Raw genomic sequence first — 13,537 nt, forward strand, 5'->3', positions numbered from 1 at the left:
AGTATCTACAAAGACCTCTTGGAACTCAGTAAGGCAGAAAAAATAAAGGGGGCGGCGGGAGGGGGACAGACGATTTGAAACGGTGTGTGCAAAGGCCCGGAGGTCTGAGCAAGCTCAGTGTGTTTGAGGAGCAGTCGGGTCTGGTGGGGAGAGCAGGGATTGGCGGAAGCAGTGGGTGAAGGATGAAGAGTTTGGTAGGGGCTGGGCTGAGTCAAGGTCAAGGTTTGGGACTTTGTCCTGATTGGAGAGATGGGTGTTTCTTATGCTTTGTATCATATATGCTTCACCCTCACTTGTTTTTACTTTTTACATGGCTTCTACCCCTCCCTCCATTTCTGTATTTATGTCACAGTGTCCACGAGGGGAAGACAGCTGGAATCCACCCGCCCCCCCGCCCCCAACTCCCAAACACACACACATACTCAGCCCTTCTGTTCAGGGCTCTGTCCCTGGCCACACACTAGAGCACACCCCCTTTACACCTGTGTTCTGGAAAGCCCTAGGGGTTTGAATCTGGGCTGTCTCTTACCAATAACAGGGGTGATCATTAAACTGCCACTCACTCACAGAACTCATCTTTGTCTATTACCAAGGTGAAAAAATCTAAAACATGAGACTATTTGTAAGGGTTTCAGGGGTAAGCTTCTGGAACACATTCAGAGTTTAATGAACAGTAGCTAACATTAGTATCTTGTAGCAGAGCTACAAGATGTTGTATCTTCCTGCAGCATCAGATTTGAAGATTGCAGGATTATCTAAGGAGAAAAATCTCAGACTTAACTTCTAAACATGCACACACATGTGCACACAAACACAAGGACCAAATCAAGACAAAGGCAACACAGGGACTTCCCTGGTGGTCTGGTGGCTGAGATTCCGAGCTTCCACTTCAGGGGACATGGGTTTGACCCCTGGTTGGGGAACTAACATCCTGCATGCGGCCAAAAATTAAGAAAACAAAACAAAGGCAACACAGAAGGTGCAGGATGATTTTTATGGTGCAGTTTGTGTAACTTTTTTGAAAACATGCAAAATGAAACCATGTCTTGTTAAAGTAACATGTAAATAGCAAAAGTTTAAAAGCACAAGAGACTGATAAATACCAGATTCAGGAGGGGGCAATCTTAGTGGGGCGGGGGGCAAAAGAAACTAGAACAAGCTCCTAAGGGTCTTCAAAACATTAGTCACAGAGATCTAAGTGAAAGATCCAGTGCAAATATCTGTTCAGATTCAAAAGAACTAGGGGTGGATTCTTGGGTGTTTATTATGCTTTGTATTATAAATGTTTCATCCTCACTAACCTTTACTTTTTACATGGCTTCTACTCTTCCCTCCGTTTCGGTATTTATCTCTTCATCCACAGATAACACAGTGTCAGCTCTTAAAAGGCAGGGACCTGGAACAACTTTACCCACTGCTGGCACTTAAAAGAGATGCACCTTTATTGAATGAAGAAGTATTTTTCTGTATGACTGGATTATTTTCTTTGAAATAAAAGATGTGAGTGAGGAGCCCTTGTAAGATTGGTACCCACAGGCCCTGAGACCAAAAAGAACCCAGCTGACTGCTAACTGCACTGGGCATAAAAGTGACCTCATGGTTACATAAAAGCTGTCCATGTTTCCCAAAGTGCGCTGCTCTGGGGTGGGTGACAAGATTGCTGGGATTTCCAGGCCTAGTGGCACATCGGGTCTTAGTTCCCTAACTAGGGATCTAACCTGCACCCCCTGCACTGGAAGCTTGAAGTCTTAACCACTGCACCACCAGGGAATTCCTGGGGTTTGCTTTGAAATATTTTCACAGAAACAGGTGTGCTCACTAGTCAGTGTGAGCGGTAGGCTCATGGAACTTTATCCTATTCACTCATGTTTCTATTCTGGGCTCATGTGAAATCCTTATGAGATTTTTTTTTTTAAGAGTAGCTTTTTAGGGGGAGGACAAAGGGATGAATTCGTGTAACACAGGGGACTTTTAGGGAAGTGAAATTTATGAAACATTAGGATATCATAATACAGGTCATCATGCGTTTGTGCTCAGTCGCTATCATGTCTGACTGTGACCCTTTGGACTGTAGCCCACAAGGCTCCTCTGGAGGAGATTTCTCCAGGCAAGAATACTGGAGTGGGTTGCCATTTCCTCCTCCAGGGGCTCTTCCTGACCCAAGGATCGAACCTGCATTCCTGCATTGGCAAGAAAATGGATTCTTTACCAATAAGCCACCAGGGAAGCCCACATGTCAGCATACATTTATCCAAAGCCACATACAACATGGGGAGTCAACCGAAATGTAAACTATGGACCGTGGGTGATTACGATGCCATCAACGCAGGGGGTTTGAGAAATCTCTGTACCTGTCACTTAATTTTGCTATGAACCTGAAACTAAACTGCTCTTTAACAACAACAACAAAAAGCAGTTTTAAAGGCTCAGCTTGGGACTTCCCTTGTGGTCTAGTGGTTAAGAACCTGCCTTCCAATGCAGGGGACCTAGGTTCAATCCCTGGTCAGGGATCCTACATGCCCTGGGACAACTAAACCCTCAGGCCACAATAAAGACCCAGCACAGCCAAAAGTAAATAAATAAGGCTATCCACCCCATCCCACCAATGCTTGACTCCCAATCAGTGGGAATCCTGGTTCCCAGGGCCCCACCACCACCCTGGACTCACCCCTTCCACAGGGGTAAGGGTTTCTATCCCCTTCACCTAGAAGAGACCTGGCACCAGGAAGTAAACTGATGAATGCTTGACGGAGCCAGTCTTCCCTGGTGGGGATATGACTCAGGCTGGCCAAGGAGGTCCCCAGGATCCAAGACCTCCAACCCATCATGTCTTACACCCAGGGCTCCAGCACCTTTTACCCCTAAGGAAAGGCACCAGATGAGGGCACATGCCCACTTTATTAGCCAACAGCTGGCCTGCAGGGCTCCCCAAGGCCCACCCTCACGGGTGGACAACAGAATGAACCTGCTACCCGCTCCCCTGTTCCCAGGACCCTGGGGCTGATCAGGAAGAGGAGACACCGGGGCAGGGGGATGGGCCTCACAGAGGCCTCATAAATACAAGGGGGTCACTGGCAGGGATGCAAGGGGGTAGCAGGGCCTTGGGGAAGGTGGCCTATGGGGGCAGCTCATGTCACGCAGCCTCTTGTGTCGAAGGGGGCCCCCGTTCAGCGTCCAGGCGGCACAGGGGACTGTCGTACACCATCTGAAGGTTCACCTTGTGGCCCACCAGCTCCCGGATATTGTTGATGCCATATTTGATCATCGTCGGGCTTGGAGGGGGGAGGGGACAGGGTTTAACACAAGGTCAGGTCATGCTCTCTTCTGATCAGAACCTCTCTTGCTACCTTCCCAGAAGTAAAAGCCCCAGCCTTCCCTGGGGCTCAAAAGGCCCCACACCATCTGCCCTGTCACCTCCCTCACCCCTCTCTTCCCACTCTCCCCCTTCACTCACTCACTCTTCCCACCAGTCACACTGGCCTCCTCAGTGTCCTCCATATACAGCAGGCCTGCTCCAGCCTCAGGGCCTTTGCACTGGCTATTCCCTCTGCCTGGACCACCCTTCCCCAGATATCGTCACAGCTTACCAACTCAGCCACCTTCATTCGTTGCTCAGATGTCACCTCCTCTGAGAAGCCTTCCCTGACATCTCCTTAGCTCTCCCTGCTGTGTTTCTGCTCTAACATTACTTCTGAGGTTGTGGTTGTTTTGGTTGCTCAATCAGGTTCGACCCTTTTGTGACCCCATGGACTGTAGCCTGCCAGGCTCCTCTACCTGTGAGATTTCCCAGGCTAGAATACTGGAGTGGGTTGCCACTTCCTTCTCCAGGGGATCGTCTCAACCCAGGGATTGAATCTGAGTCTCCCATGTCTCTTGCACTGGCAGGCGGATTTTACCACTGAGCCACCAGGGAATCCCCATAACACTGCTTTTGGGTATACTCTAAGCTTTATTTGTTGAATTTACTTAATTCTCATCCTCCTTGGTCCACTAGCACCCCAGCTTCATAGAGCAGAGATGTGTGTTGTAATCACAGCACAGAATGGGCATACAGCAGGTGCTCACTAAGGATTTCTCAAATGAATGAATCAATGGAGGGGGCTGCAAGTCTACAGGCCCCCATGCCTGACAAGTCACCCAAGTGAGGCAGCCAACACCCTGAGTGGTTTGGGTACTCACCGCTCCAAGGAGAGACCCCATGCAATGACTGACACATTCTCAGGGAGCCCCATGGGCAGCAGCATCTCAGGGCGGAAGATCCCAGAGTTTCCAACCTCCACCCACTTCTTTAGACCTGTGGAGGCAGGAACACAATGGGGTGGCTCGCGTGGGTGATACTGGGCATGGCAATGAGCTCAGGAGGTGGGGTCCTCAGGAACAGGAAGCTGGGCTGAGCTGTGGGCAGCCCAAGACCTCCCTCCCTGCCCCAGTACCGGGTTCCAGCCTGACCTTGGTGGTAACTGAATATTTCCATGCTGGGCTCAGTGTAGGGGTTGTAGGCTGGCTTGAAACGCAGCTGGGTGATACCTGGGTGGGGAGGCAGGCAAACAGAGTTGGAGGGACGATCGGGCTGATGACCAAGGTGTCTTCCTGTTACCCACCAACACCACCCACTCTGGCCCGCCTGCTCACCCAGCTTGGTGAAGAACTCCCGCAGGACACCCATGAGGTGGCCCAGCGTGAGGCCGTGGTCAGCCACGACACCCTCGATCTGGTGGAACTCCGCCAGGTGAGTGGCATCCAGGGTCTCATTCCGGAACACTCGATCGATGGAGAAGTATTTGGCCGGAGTGAAGGGCTTCTGGGGGTGACAGGCAGGCCAGGCCCAGGCATGGGTGAGGAGGTCAGTATGACAGCCCAGCCCCTCCCTCCAATGCTGCCAGAGCCCGGCCACACCTTTTGGGCCAGGCGGTAGAGGGCGCGGGCACTGGCTGCCGTGGTGTGTGTGCGCAGCAGGTTTTTCCGAGCCTCGTCCAATTTCCAGGTGTATTTGTACCTTCAGGGGGACATGCAAGGAAGTCTATGATGCAGCTCTCGGTCCCCAGCCTCTTCCCCACCCAAAGTCCTGGTCCTCCCTTACCCCTGTGAGCCATAGCCGCCCTGAGAGTGGGTCCGCTTCACGCGGTGGACATAGTCCATTGGGAGTTGCTGGGCCTGGGCTGGATCTGGGCAGGACAGAGCAACATCTGGTCAGTCAAGGAGCATTTCTTGGGACTTCCTTGGTGGTCCAGTGGTTAAGAGTCCAAGCTCCCAATGCACGAGGGGCCTGGGTTCGATCCCTGGTCAGGGAACTAAATCCCACCTGCTGCAACTAAAAATCCTACATGGTGCAGTTAAGACCTGGCGTAGCCAAATAAATAAATAATGAGCATTACTCAAATAGCCACCACAAGGAAAACAGTGACTTAGGCAGCTCCCTCGCTTGCCCTCTGTAACTGCTGGAGGGCACCTGGGAACACCTGAGGCAGTCACTCATACCCCTCCTCTGCCAGAACCTTCCCTGGTCCTGCCTCCCCTTTTTTTTCCTGGCTATGCTGCAGGGCTTGCAGGACTTAGTTCTCCAACTCGGGTATTGAACCCATGCCCATGGCAGTGAAAGCATGGAGTGCAAACCACTGAACCACCAGAGAATTCCCTCCTCCCACTCCTAACTGATCACTTCTTCGAGCCACAGGGCTTCCCTGCCAATCTGTAAGCACACCAGGCATGTGCCAGCCTCAGGGCCTTTGCATTGGCCATTCCCTTTGCCTGGAACTTTCCTTCCCCAGATGTAGCTCCCTCCCTCACCTTCTCCTATCTTTGCTTAAGCAGCCTTTTAAAAAATTTTTTTGGTCATGCTGTACAGCATGTGAGATCTTAGTTCCTCTACCAGGGATTGAACTCACGCCCCCTGCATAGTGTACAAAGTCTTAACCAATAGACTTCCAAAGAAGTCCAAATCCTAGCAGCCTTTATTTTAAATTGACCGTGTACACCCCCCAACACAATGTCAGTTCCTCCATCTCATTTACTGCCATCTTGCATCGCCACGTTTACAGCTTGTTGTTGTTTAGTCACTAAGTCACGTCTGATTCTTTTCTTGACCCCACAGGCTGTCCATGGGATTTTCCCGGCAAGAATACTGGAGTAGGTTGCCATTTCCTTACTCAGGATTTAAGGCACATCTTGCCCAACGAGGACATGAGGGTCTCAGGGCAAGGACTTCTGTCTCATTTGTGGCTGTGACCCAGAGGTTTAACAGAGAAGTCAATGCACAGGAGCTCAGTGACCCTATGCCACATGAATATGCAAGTTCTTATGATTCCCGTCCTGAAATACAATTTTACTGTACCCAAAAAGCTACACATCCATTCCTAGCTCCACCTCTTACAAGCTGTGACCCTGGGCAAGTGATGTCTCCTCTCTGGGCCCCAGTTTCCTTATCCGCAAAATGGGGCTGACAGTCTACTTCCTGTAGTTGGTAGGAAGACTAGGAGAGTGGCAGCCCAGTAAGTTTTGTTTAGAATACTTTTTCTGGCTGTTGCAACTTCCCTGACCAGGGATCGAACCCACACCCCCTGCAGTGGAAGTCTGGAAAATTTAACCACTGGACCACTATGGATGGCCCTGGTTAAGTTCTGGATGCCGTGATGATGACAATGACATTTTGCTCCTGGCTGGATAACAGGCACACAACAGCCTTGTCTGCTCTCCTGGTGGTGAGGAGACAATGACTATTTTGAAAAGTCAAGCAACTTAAGAGAGCACTGAGGACTGTGGAAAAAAGAAATGGGAACCAAAGTTGAAGACTAGCAGTGAGAAGCTTTTTAGAGCTTGGTTGGAGAGGGGAACTTCCCTGGTGGTCCAGTAGTTAGGACTCCACATGCCTAATGTAGGAGGCCCGGGTTCGATCCCTGGTCAGGGAACTATATCCAGCATGCCATAATGAAGATCCCATGTGCTGCAACTAAGACCTGATACAGGGATTTCCCAGGTGGTCCAGCGGCTAAGACTTTGTGCTTCCAATGCAGGGGGCCTGGGTTCAATCCCAGGTCAGGGAACTAGATCCAACATACTGCAAAAAGACTGAAGATCCCACGCGTCACAACCAAGACCTAGCACAGCCAAATGAATAATGAAAAAAAAAAAAAAAGACCTGGTGCAGCCCAAAAAAAGAAAAAAAAAAGGAACCTGGGGGGACAAGGGCATGTCGTCAGGGGCCTCTCTGAGCTGACATGTGAGCAGAGATTTGATTCCAGAGGCGGTCATGAAGACCTGGGAGAAGACACTTCTCGGCAGAACACACAGCAAAGACCCTGAGGTGAGAGGAGGGGAGGCGGAAGATCACAGAAGTTGATGACAGTAGCTCACACAGGCTTTGCTGGCTACCCTGAGAAGGATGGAGTTTATCCTGTAAGATGGTAGGCTGCCCCGAAAGGCTCTGCCCAGGCCCGGCCCCTCGGGTGGCATGGGGCAGCAGGGCGCACCCACCTCGCAGGAAGAAGGTGTCATGCTGGTCACGTGCCGGGTGCTGCTGGGGCTGGAAGAGTGCGTCGAAGTTCCAGAAGGAGCTCTCAATGTAGTTGTCGGTCGGCATCTCGGTGAACCTAGTGGGAGACGCAGCCTGACTGCCCTGCCTGTGCCCCTGGCCTGGGCTGGCCCCGCCCCCGGGCCCGTGCTCACCCCATCTCCAGGAAGATCTGCCGGAACTGGGAGCGGACCTTGAGCAGCGGGTGCAGGTGGCCGCTGTCAGGGAGGACGCCATGGGCCGAGAAATTGTAGGGCTTGAAGGGCCGATCCCGCCAGGAGCCGCTATGGGAGGGGCACGGTGCAGGGTATGTGGGCATGGTGGGGGCTGCCTACCACCCTCCCGCAACCAGTCCCCAACCCTGGGGCCACCCCCTACCTGGAGATCATCTCTGGGCTCAGCTCTGTTTCCTGCTTGGAGATACTGGTGCTGAAGGCACTACCTTTGCTCACCCAGTAGGTCTTCAGGGTCCTGAGGCCAGGGTACATCACTGTTACCTCCTTCAAGTGGTTTCCCTTGACCCCCCAACTGATGCTAACCCCACTTCACCCGCCAAGTAACTCTGCTGCCATTTTCTCCCCGACACTTACTGTCTACTGAAACCCTTATTTAGCCCCACCTACATCCCTATGTTCATGCACGTACTCATTCAACCAACATTTATTGAGAACCTCCTATGTGCTGGGGCCTGTTCAAGGCACTAACCATAGAGCTATGAGAGATAAAAACAGGTCAAATTAGCCTATTTATTAATTTTCTGGCCGTACCGTGGGGCATGGGGGATCTTAGTTATCTGATGGGAATGGAATTCATGCCCCCTACAGTGGAAGCATGGATTCTTAAGCAAAGACCACCAGGGAAGGTGAAGTGGCTCAGTCATGTCCGACTCTTTGCAACCCCATGGACTGTACCCTTCCAGGCTCCTCAGTCCATGGGATTTTCCACACAAGAGTACTGGAGTGGGTTGCCATTTCCTTCTCCAGGGGATCTTCCTATAACCCTGGGATCGAACCCAGGTCTCCCACACTGCAGGCAGATTCTTTACCAGCTGAGCCACCAGGGAAGCCCTTTTTAAAAATGAAAAATTAAAACAAAAACTTTTTTGCCTTGCTGCATGGCATCAGAATCCAAGTTCCCTGACCAAGGATCAAACCCATGCCTCCTGCACTGGAAGCTTGGGAATCTTAAGCCTGCACAGTCAGGTATGTCCCCCCATAGGTCAAGTTTAGAGAGCTTATTCTACACTAGGCTCTGTTCTATAAAGTCACCCCATAACTATGTGTGAAAAGGGGCCATTTCACATACGTGTAAACAGAGGCCTGGAAAGATCAGGTAACTCAGTCAAGGTTACACAGCTAACCCATGGCAAAGCTGGGAGGTGAACTGGGCAGCCCTACTCCAGTCTGCATTCTTGTAACTGCTGCATCTGCTCGAGGAGACATCGGCCCCGTGACAGCAGAGCCCTGAGCCCTATCAAGTCCAGACAGTGCTGGCCATCCAGATGGCCTTCCCTGGCCATCCAGTGGTTATGACTCCACTTTTCCAATGCAGGGGGCATGGCTCTGGTTCCTGGTTGGGGAAGTGAGATCCCACATGCCGTGCGGCACAGCCAAAAACCAGTAAATAAGCAAATATTTAATTTAAATTCTAGGCAGTGCTTTGGACTGTAGAGGAAGTAAACAGGGAGGGCAAAAGGGCTGGAGACCAGGAGTGTGGAACTTTTATGGAAGTCGAAGAGAGGAAAGGGTGTTAGGGTGGTGGCCTCGCTAAGCTGACATGTGAACAGAGATATGATGTCAGAACTTGCCTTGAAGAACAGTGAGAGGGTCTTTCTGGGCAGAAGCACAGCACAAGTAAAGGGCCTGTCGGGGCATGAGTGTGGCAAGTGCATTTGACCACCCCAGTGTAAAGCGGGGCGGGGAGGAGCCCGATAGCACACCGGCCCGGTATGGGCAGAACGCCTCCCTGTCCCCTCCCCAACTCCAGGGCCAGGCAAGTGACCCAGGTGTGAGCCTGGGGGTGGCACCCACTCACGCTTCAGTCAGCAGCTTCCGCTTCCGGAGCTCACTCCGCTCCTTTTCTCCCAGCTTCTCAGCCTGCCCACCCCGGACCAGCTGGAGCCGGCGCTGCACCTCATCCTCCACACTGTCCACCTGCCACAGGGGTGGGTGTGAGAGACCCTGAGGGCCAGGGGCCCACCTGCCCGACCACCTGGCCCACCGCCCTCCAGCAGGGACTCACCACTCGGAACACCCGGGGCCCGTCAGCAGCACTCTTGTCCACCCGGATCCACTTGTTGGACATCGCCTTGCTGAAGCCCACCTTGCCACTGGGCAGTCGCTGGGGGAACAAGGCTGCAGTGAGGGGGGCACGGGCACGAGGGCTGCCGTCACCCCAACACACCTCCTGAGGCCCCGGCCCCCTCAGGCTCCTACCATGAGCTCGCTCTGGGGCAGGCCCTCTGGGGGGATGCTGCGAAACACCCGGGCCTCGTGGCTGCCCTCCTGGGCAATCTCCTCACCCTCAGCAGTAAGTTCCCAGCGCTTGGTGGAGCGCAGCTCAGTCTCAATGATCTGTAGAATAACAGGGGGGCACAGCGGGGACAGGGGTCAGATCCAGGTACCCCCTCGCCACAGCACTGGGGGTGCACAGCCTCTGAAGCCAGCTTCGCATCCCAGCTGTACCACTCCAGAGCAAAGTGATCTGCCCTTGCTGAGTCTCGGTTGATCTTTTGTGACATGAGGATAATGACAAAAATCATTCACACCTCTGAGAGGAGGGTAGAGTACTAAGGATTATTACCTGCCTGAAAAAGAACAAATTCCATCACTTACAAAAAAAAAAAGTACTTATTTATTCAACTGTGCTGGGTCTTACTTAGTTGCAGCATGCAGCATTTTCGTGTGTGTGTGCCAACTCTTTGTGACCCCATAGACAGTAACCTGCCAGGCTCCTCTGTCAATGGGATTCTCCAGGCAAGAATACTGGAGTGGGTTGTCATTTCCTCCTCTAGGGGATCTTCCCAACCCAGGGATCAAACCTGCCTCTCCTGCGTCTCCTGCATTGGCAGGTGGGTTCTGTACCACCAGTACCACCTGGGAAGTCCTTCCTTGTGGTATGTGGCATCTTTTAGTTTCAGCATGTGGGACCTAGGTCCTTGACCAGGGATTGAACCCAGGTGCCCTGAATTGGGAGCATGGAGTCTTAGCCACTGGACCACCACTTTTGAACCTTGGAAAGATTTTTAAAGTCTCAGATGAAATGATTTACGTGTTTGCATCTCAGTACTCAGGTGTCGGAGAAAAACCCCAGGGATCCACATTGCACCCAGAAAGCCTAGGCTCCCATGCCATTCTAATTTCTAGGTCTGCTCCTCACCTACTGTGTGACCTTGCTGAAAACGGCTTAACCTCCCTGAGCAAAATTTCTTATGTGTGAGAAAAAGGTGTGGTGGGCTTTAGCTCAGAGAGTTGTTTTGAGGTGTAACTAAACAGAAAAGATGCAGAGGACTTCCCTGGCAGTCCAGTGGTTAAGAGTTTAAGCTCCCAGCGAAGGGGGCACAAGTTCAATCCCTAATCCAGGAACTAAGATCCCGCATGCCGCCCACTGGTGCCAAACAAACAAAAACAAAGAAAGGATGCAGAACACTTAGTATGCATCAAGTGCCGTATAAACCTAACTAGTACTATCGATTAATATCATCATCATTCTTACAATGAACCACATTAAACTGCCACTACTTAACCCTCTGTAGCCTACACAAATGTCAGTTTCACATCAATCAAGGTACTGTCATCCCACACACCATAGCTTCACTCCCTTTTTGCGCTGACAACCTCAGGCTCTGCAGCCTGGGTGCCTAATTTCTAATTCAGGTTTGCCTGTTCTTTCTGGTGACACTGATGATTCTGACCAATGCTTAGAAGCTGTCCCATATCTTCAACCTGGGAATAAATAAGAGTTACATCTTATGTATCGCCTTGTTTGTTCAGTCACTAAACTGTGTCCGACTCTTTTGCGACCACATGGACTTAGCCCGCCAGGCTCCTCTGTCCATGGGATTTCCAGGCAAGAATAGTGGATGGGTTACTATTTCTGTCTCCATATATCCCCTTGCTCTTATGTAAATCTAAGGTTCCGTCAAAGATTGAATGAAAAATAAAGCTGAGGTCAGGGACTTCCCTGGTGGTCCAGTGGTTAAGAATCTGCCTTGCAGTGCAGGGACCACAAATTCAATCCCTGAAATTCAATCCCTGGTCGGAGAACTAAGATCCCATATGTCTCAAAACAAGTAAGCTCAAGGGCTACAACCGGAGAGTCCGGAGGCCACAAGGAAAGATCCCAGCAACTAAGACCCGACTCAGTCAAAAAAAAGCTGAGGCCAGAAAGAGCACATCATATGATTTTGATGAAAAAACAGTCCAGCTATGTTTTCTGAGTCCTAGCTTCATGGATCCAGGCTGCTGGGTGGCCCAGGGGTCCATCAGCATCCTCTCCTTCTGGATCTACCACCCTTCACTTGTCCAAGTTAGAAGGCCGGGCTTCATTCTGGCTCTCCCTACCTTGCCATGAACTCAATTTCATTCCTTCACCCGAACCCGTTCTCCAGTCCAGCTACGCTCTAGTTTGGAGATATGCCAGTTTCTGCCGTTGTCCCTTTGCCTCCTGTCCTGCCCCTGCCAAGATGGATGTAGGCAGTAAGCACGTCTGACAGGTTCCAGCTCCTGCCATGGCCCCCTAGTACCCCTGTGAGATAAAGACCTAGAAGGCCTTGCAAAATCTGGCTCTGCAGTGTCTCTCTCACTACCTGTCCTCCACTCCCACCCCATTGATCGCTGAAGTGCCATGGCTTTTGTACTCAGTGCAGAAACAGGATTCAGGTGTCATCTCCTTTGGGATGCTCTCCCTGATCCTCAAGGCTGTGGCAGTTAACACCTCTGAATTCCCTTTGCTTCCTCCATTACTCCGGTCACTTGAGTACATCCATCACACCGCAACCTGCACGAAGGCAGCGATTGCGTCTTTCTCGTCCCCCATCCTCCTCCCCACCCCCTCAAAATTAATCAATGCCTCAATGGACATTTACTGCACGGGAGCGTCCGCGTGCCTGGGTCTTCACTCTTTCCTGACTCCCCGCCTGCGCACTCTGGGCTGGACACGGATACAATCACCTCTAACCAGGACTGAGAGAATCTGGTCTGGAGGCAGAGCCCTCCTGGCGAAAGAACTGCAGATGCAAAAGCGAGGAAGCCCAGTATCACCCGCCCGGCTCACCTGACCCAGCGCCTGCAGGCTCTTCACGGCGCCCACCACAGTCTGGTGCTCCACGCCCAGCTCGGTCGCCAGTTCCGCGCTGTCCAGGCCGCCATCGGCCGCCTCCAGCCGCCGCAGGAGCACCTCCGCCACCGGACCGTCCGCCATGGTTGCTCCCAGTGCGCTCCGCGTGTCCCTGCCGGCTACCAGAACCACCGGAACCGGAAACGGCCCCGAGGATTGGGGGGTGGGGCGCGCTTGCGTCGCCATCTTGAATGTGGCGGACAATGTTGCAGGGCTCGGGGTGCCGCCATTTTGAGCGTGTCACAAGCACTTCAGAGGGGTTAGGGACCCCCTAGTGGTGCCTGGAACTCCAGTACTCTTGCCTGGAAAATCCCATGGACGGAGGAGCCTGGAAGGCTGCAGACCATGGGGTCGCGAAGAGTTGGACACGACTGAGCGACTTCACTTTCACTTTTCACTTTCATGCATTGGAGAAGGAAATGCAACCCACTCCAGTGTTCTTGCCTGGAGAATCCCAGGGACGGGGGAGCTTAGTGGGCTGCCATCTGTGGGGTCGCACAGAGTCGGACATGACTGAAGCGACTTAGCAACAGCAGCAGCAGTGGTGCCTGGAAGGTCCCATGGGCGGAGGAGCCTGGTGGGCTGCAGTCCATGGGGTCGCGGAGAGTCGGACACGACTGAGCGACTTGGCTTTCACTTTTCGCTTTCGTGCACTGGAGAGGGAAATGGCAACCCACTCCAGTGTTCTTGCCT

At 52.3% G+C, this 13,537-nt stretch overlaps 1 protein-coding gene across 1 annotated transcript; it reads right to left on the minus strand.

Moving 5' to 3' along the window:
• Positions 1–975: 975 nt before the first annotated feature.
• On the minus strand, positions 976–13,142 carry FARSA (phenylalanyl-tRNA synthetase subunit alpha). The gene is made up of 13 exons (XM_027547914.1): positions 12,782–13,142; positions 9,943–10,080; positions 9,749–9,847; positions 9,542–9,660; positions 7,886–7,978; positions 7,663–7,791; positions 7,471–7,586; positions 5,081–5,165; positions 4,897–4,996; positions 4,633–4,801; positions 4,450–4,527; positions 4,180–4,294; positions 976–3,272 (listed from the first exon to the last, which is right to left on the minus strand). Exons 1-13 carry the CDS (start codon positions 13,028–13,030, stop codon positions 3,134–3,136), a joined length of 1,629 nt encoding a protein of 542 aa, XP_027403715.1. The 5' UTR covers positions 13,031–13,142; the 3' UTR covers positions 976–3,133.
• Between the last annotated feature and the right edge of the window lie 395 nt (positions 13,143–13,537).

The sequence above is a fragment of the Bos indicus x Bos taurus genome, chromosome 7 (genome assembly GCF_003369695.1).
Source record: "Bos indicus x Bos taurus breed Angus x Brahman F1 hybrid chromosome 7, Bos_hybrid_MaternalHap_v2.0, whole genome shotgun sequence".
Classification (NCBI taxonomy): Eukaryota; Metazoa; Chordata; class Mammalia; order Artiodactyla; family Bovidae; genus Bos; species Bos indicus x Bos taurus.

Excerpts from the sequence above, each read along its gene's own strand:
- FARSA (XM_027547914.1), bottom strand. The coding sequence starts at position 13,030 with ATGGCGACGCAAGCGCGCCCCACCCCCCAATCCTCGGGGCCGTTTCCG. Across the intron at positions 10,081-12,781 it reads GCCTGCAGGCGCTGGGTCAG|ATCATTGAGACTGAGCTGCG; the intron begins GTGAGCCGGGCG and ends GTTATTCTACAG. Across the intron at positions 7,792-7,885 it reads AGCCCAGAGATGATCTCCAG|CGGCTCCTGGCGGGATCGGC; the intron begins GTAGGGGGTGGC and ends CCCCTCCCATAG.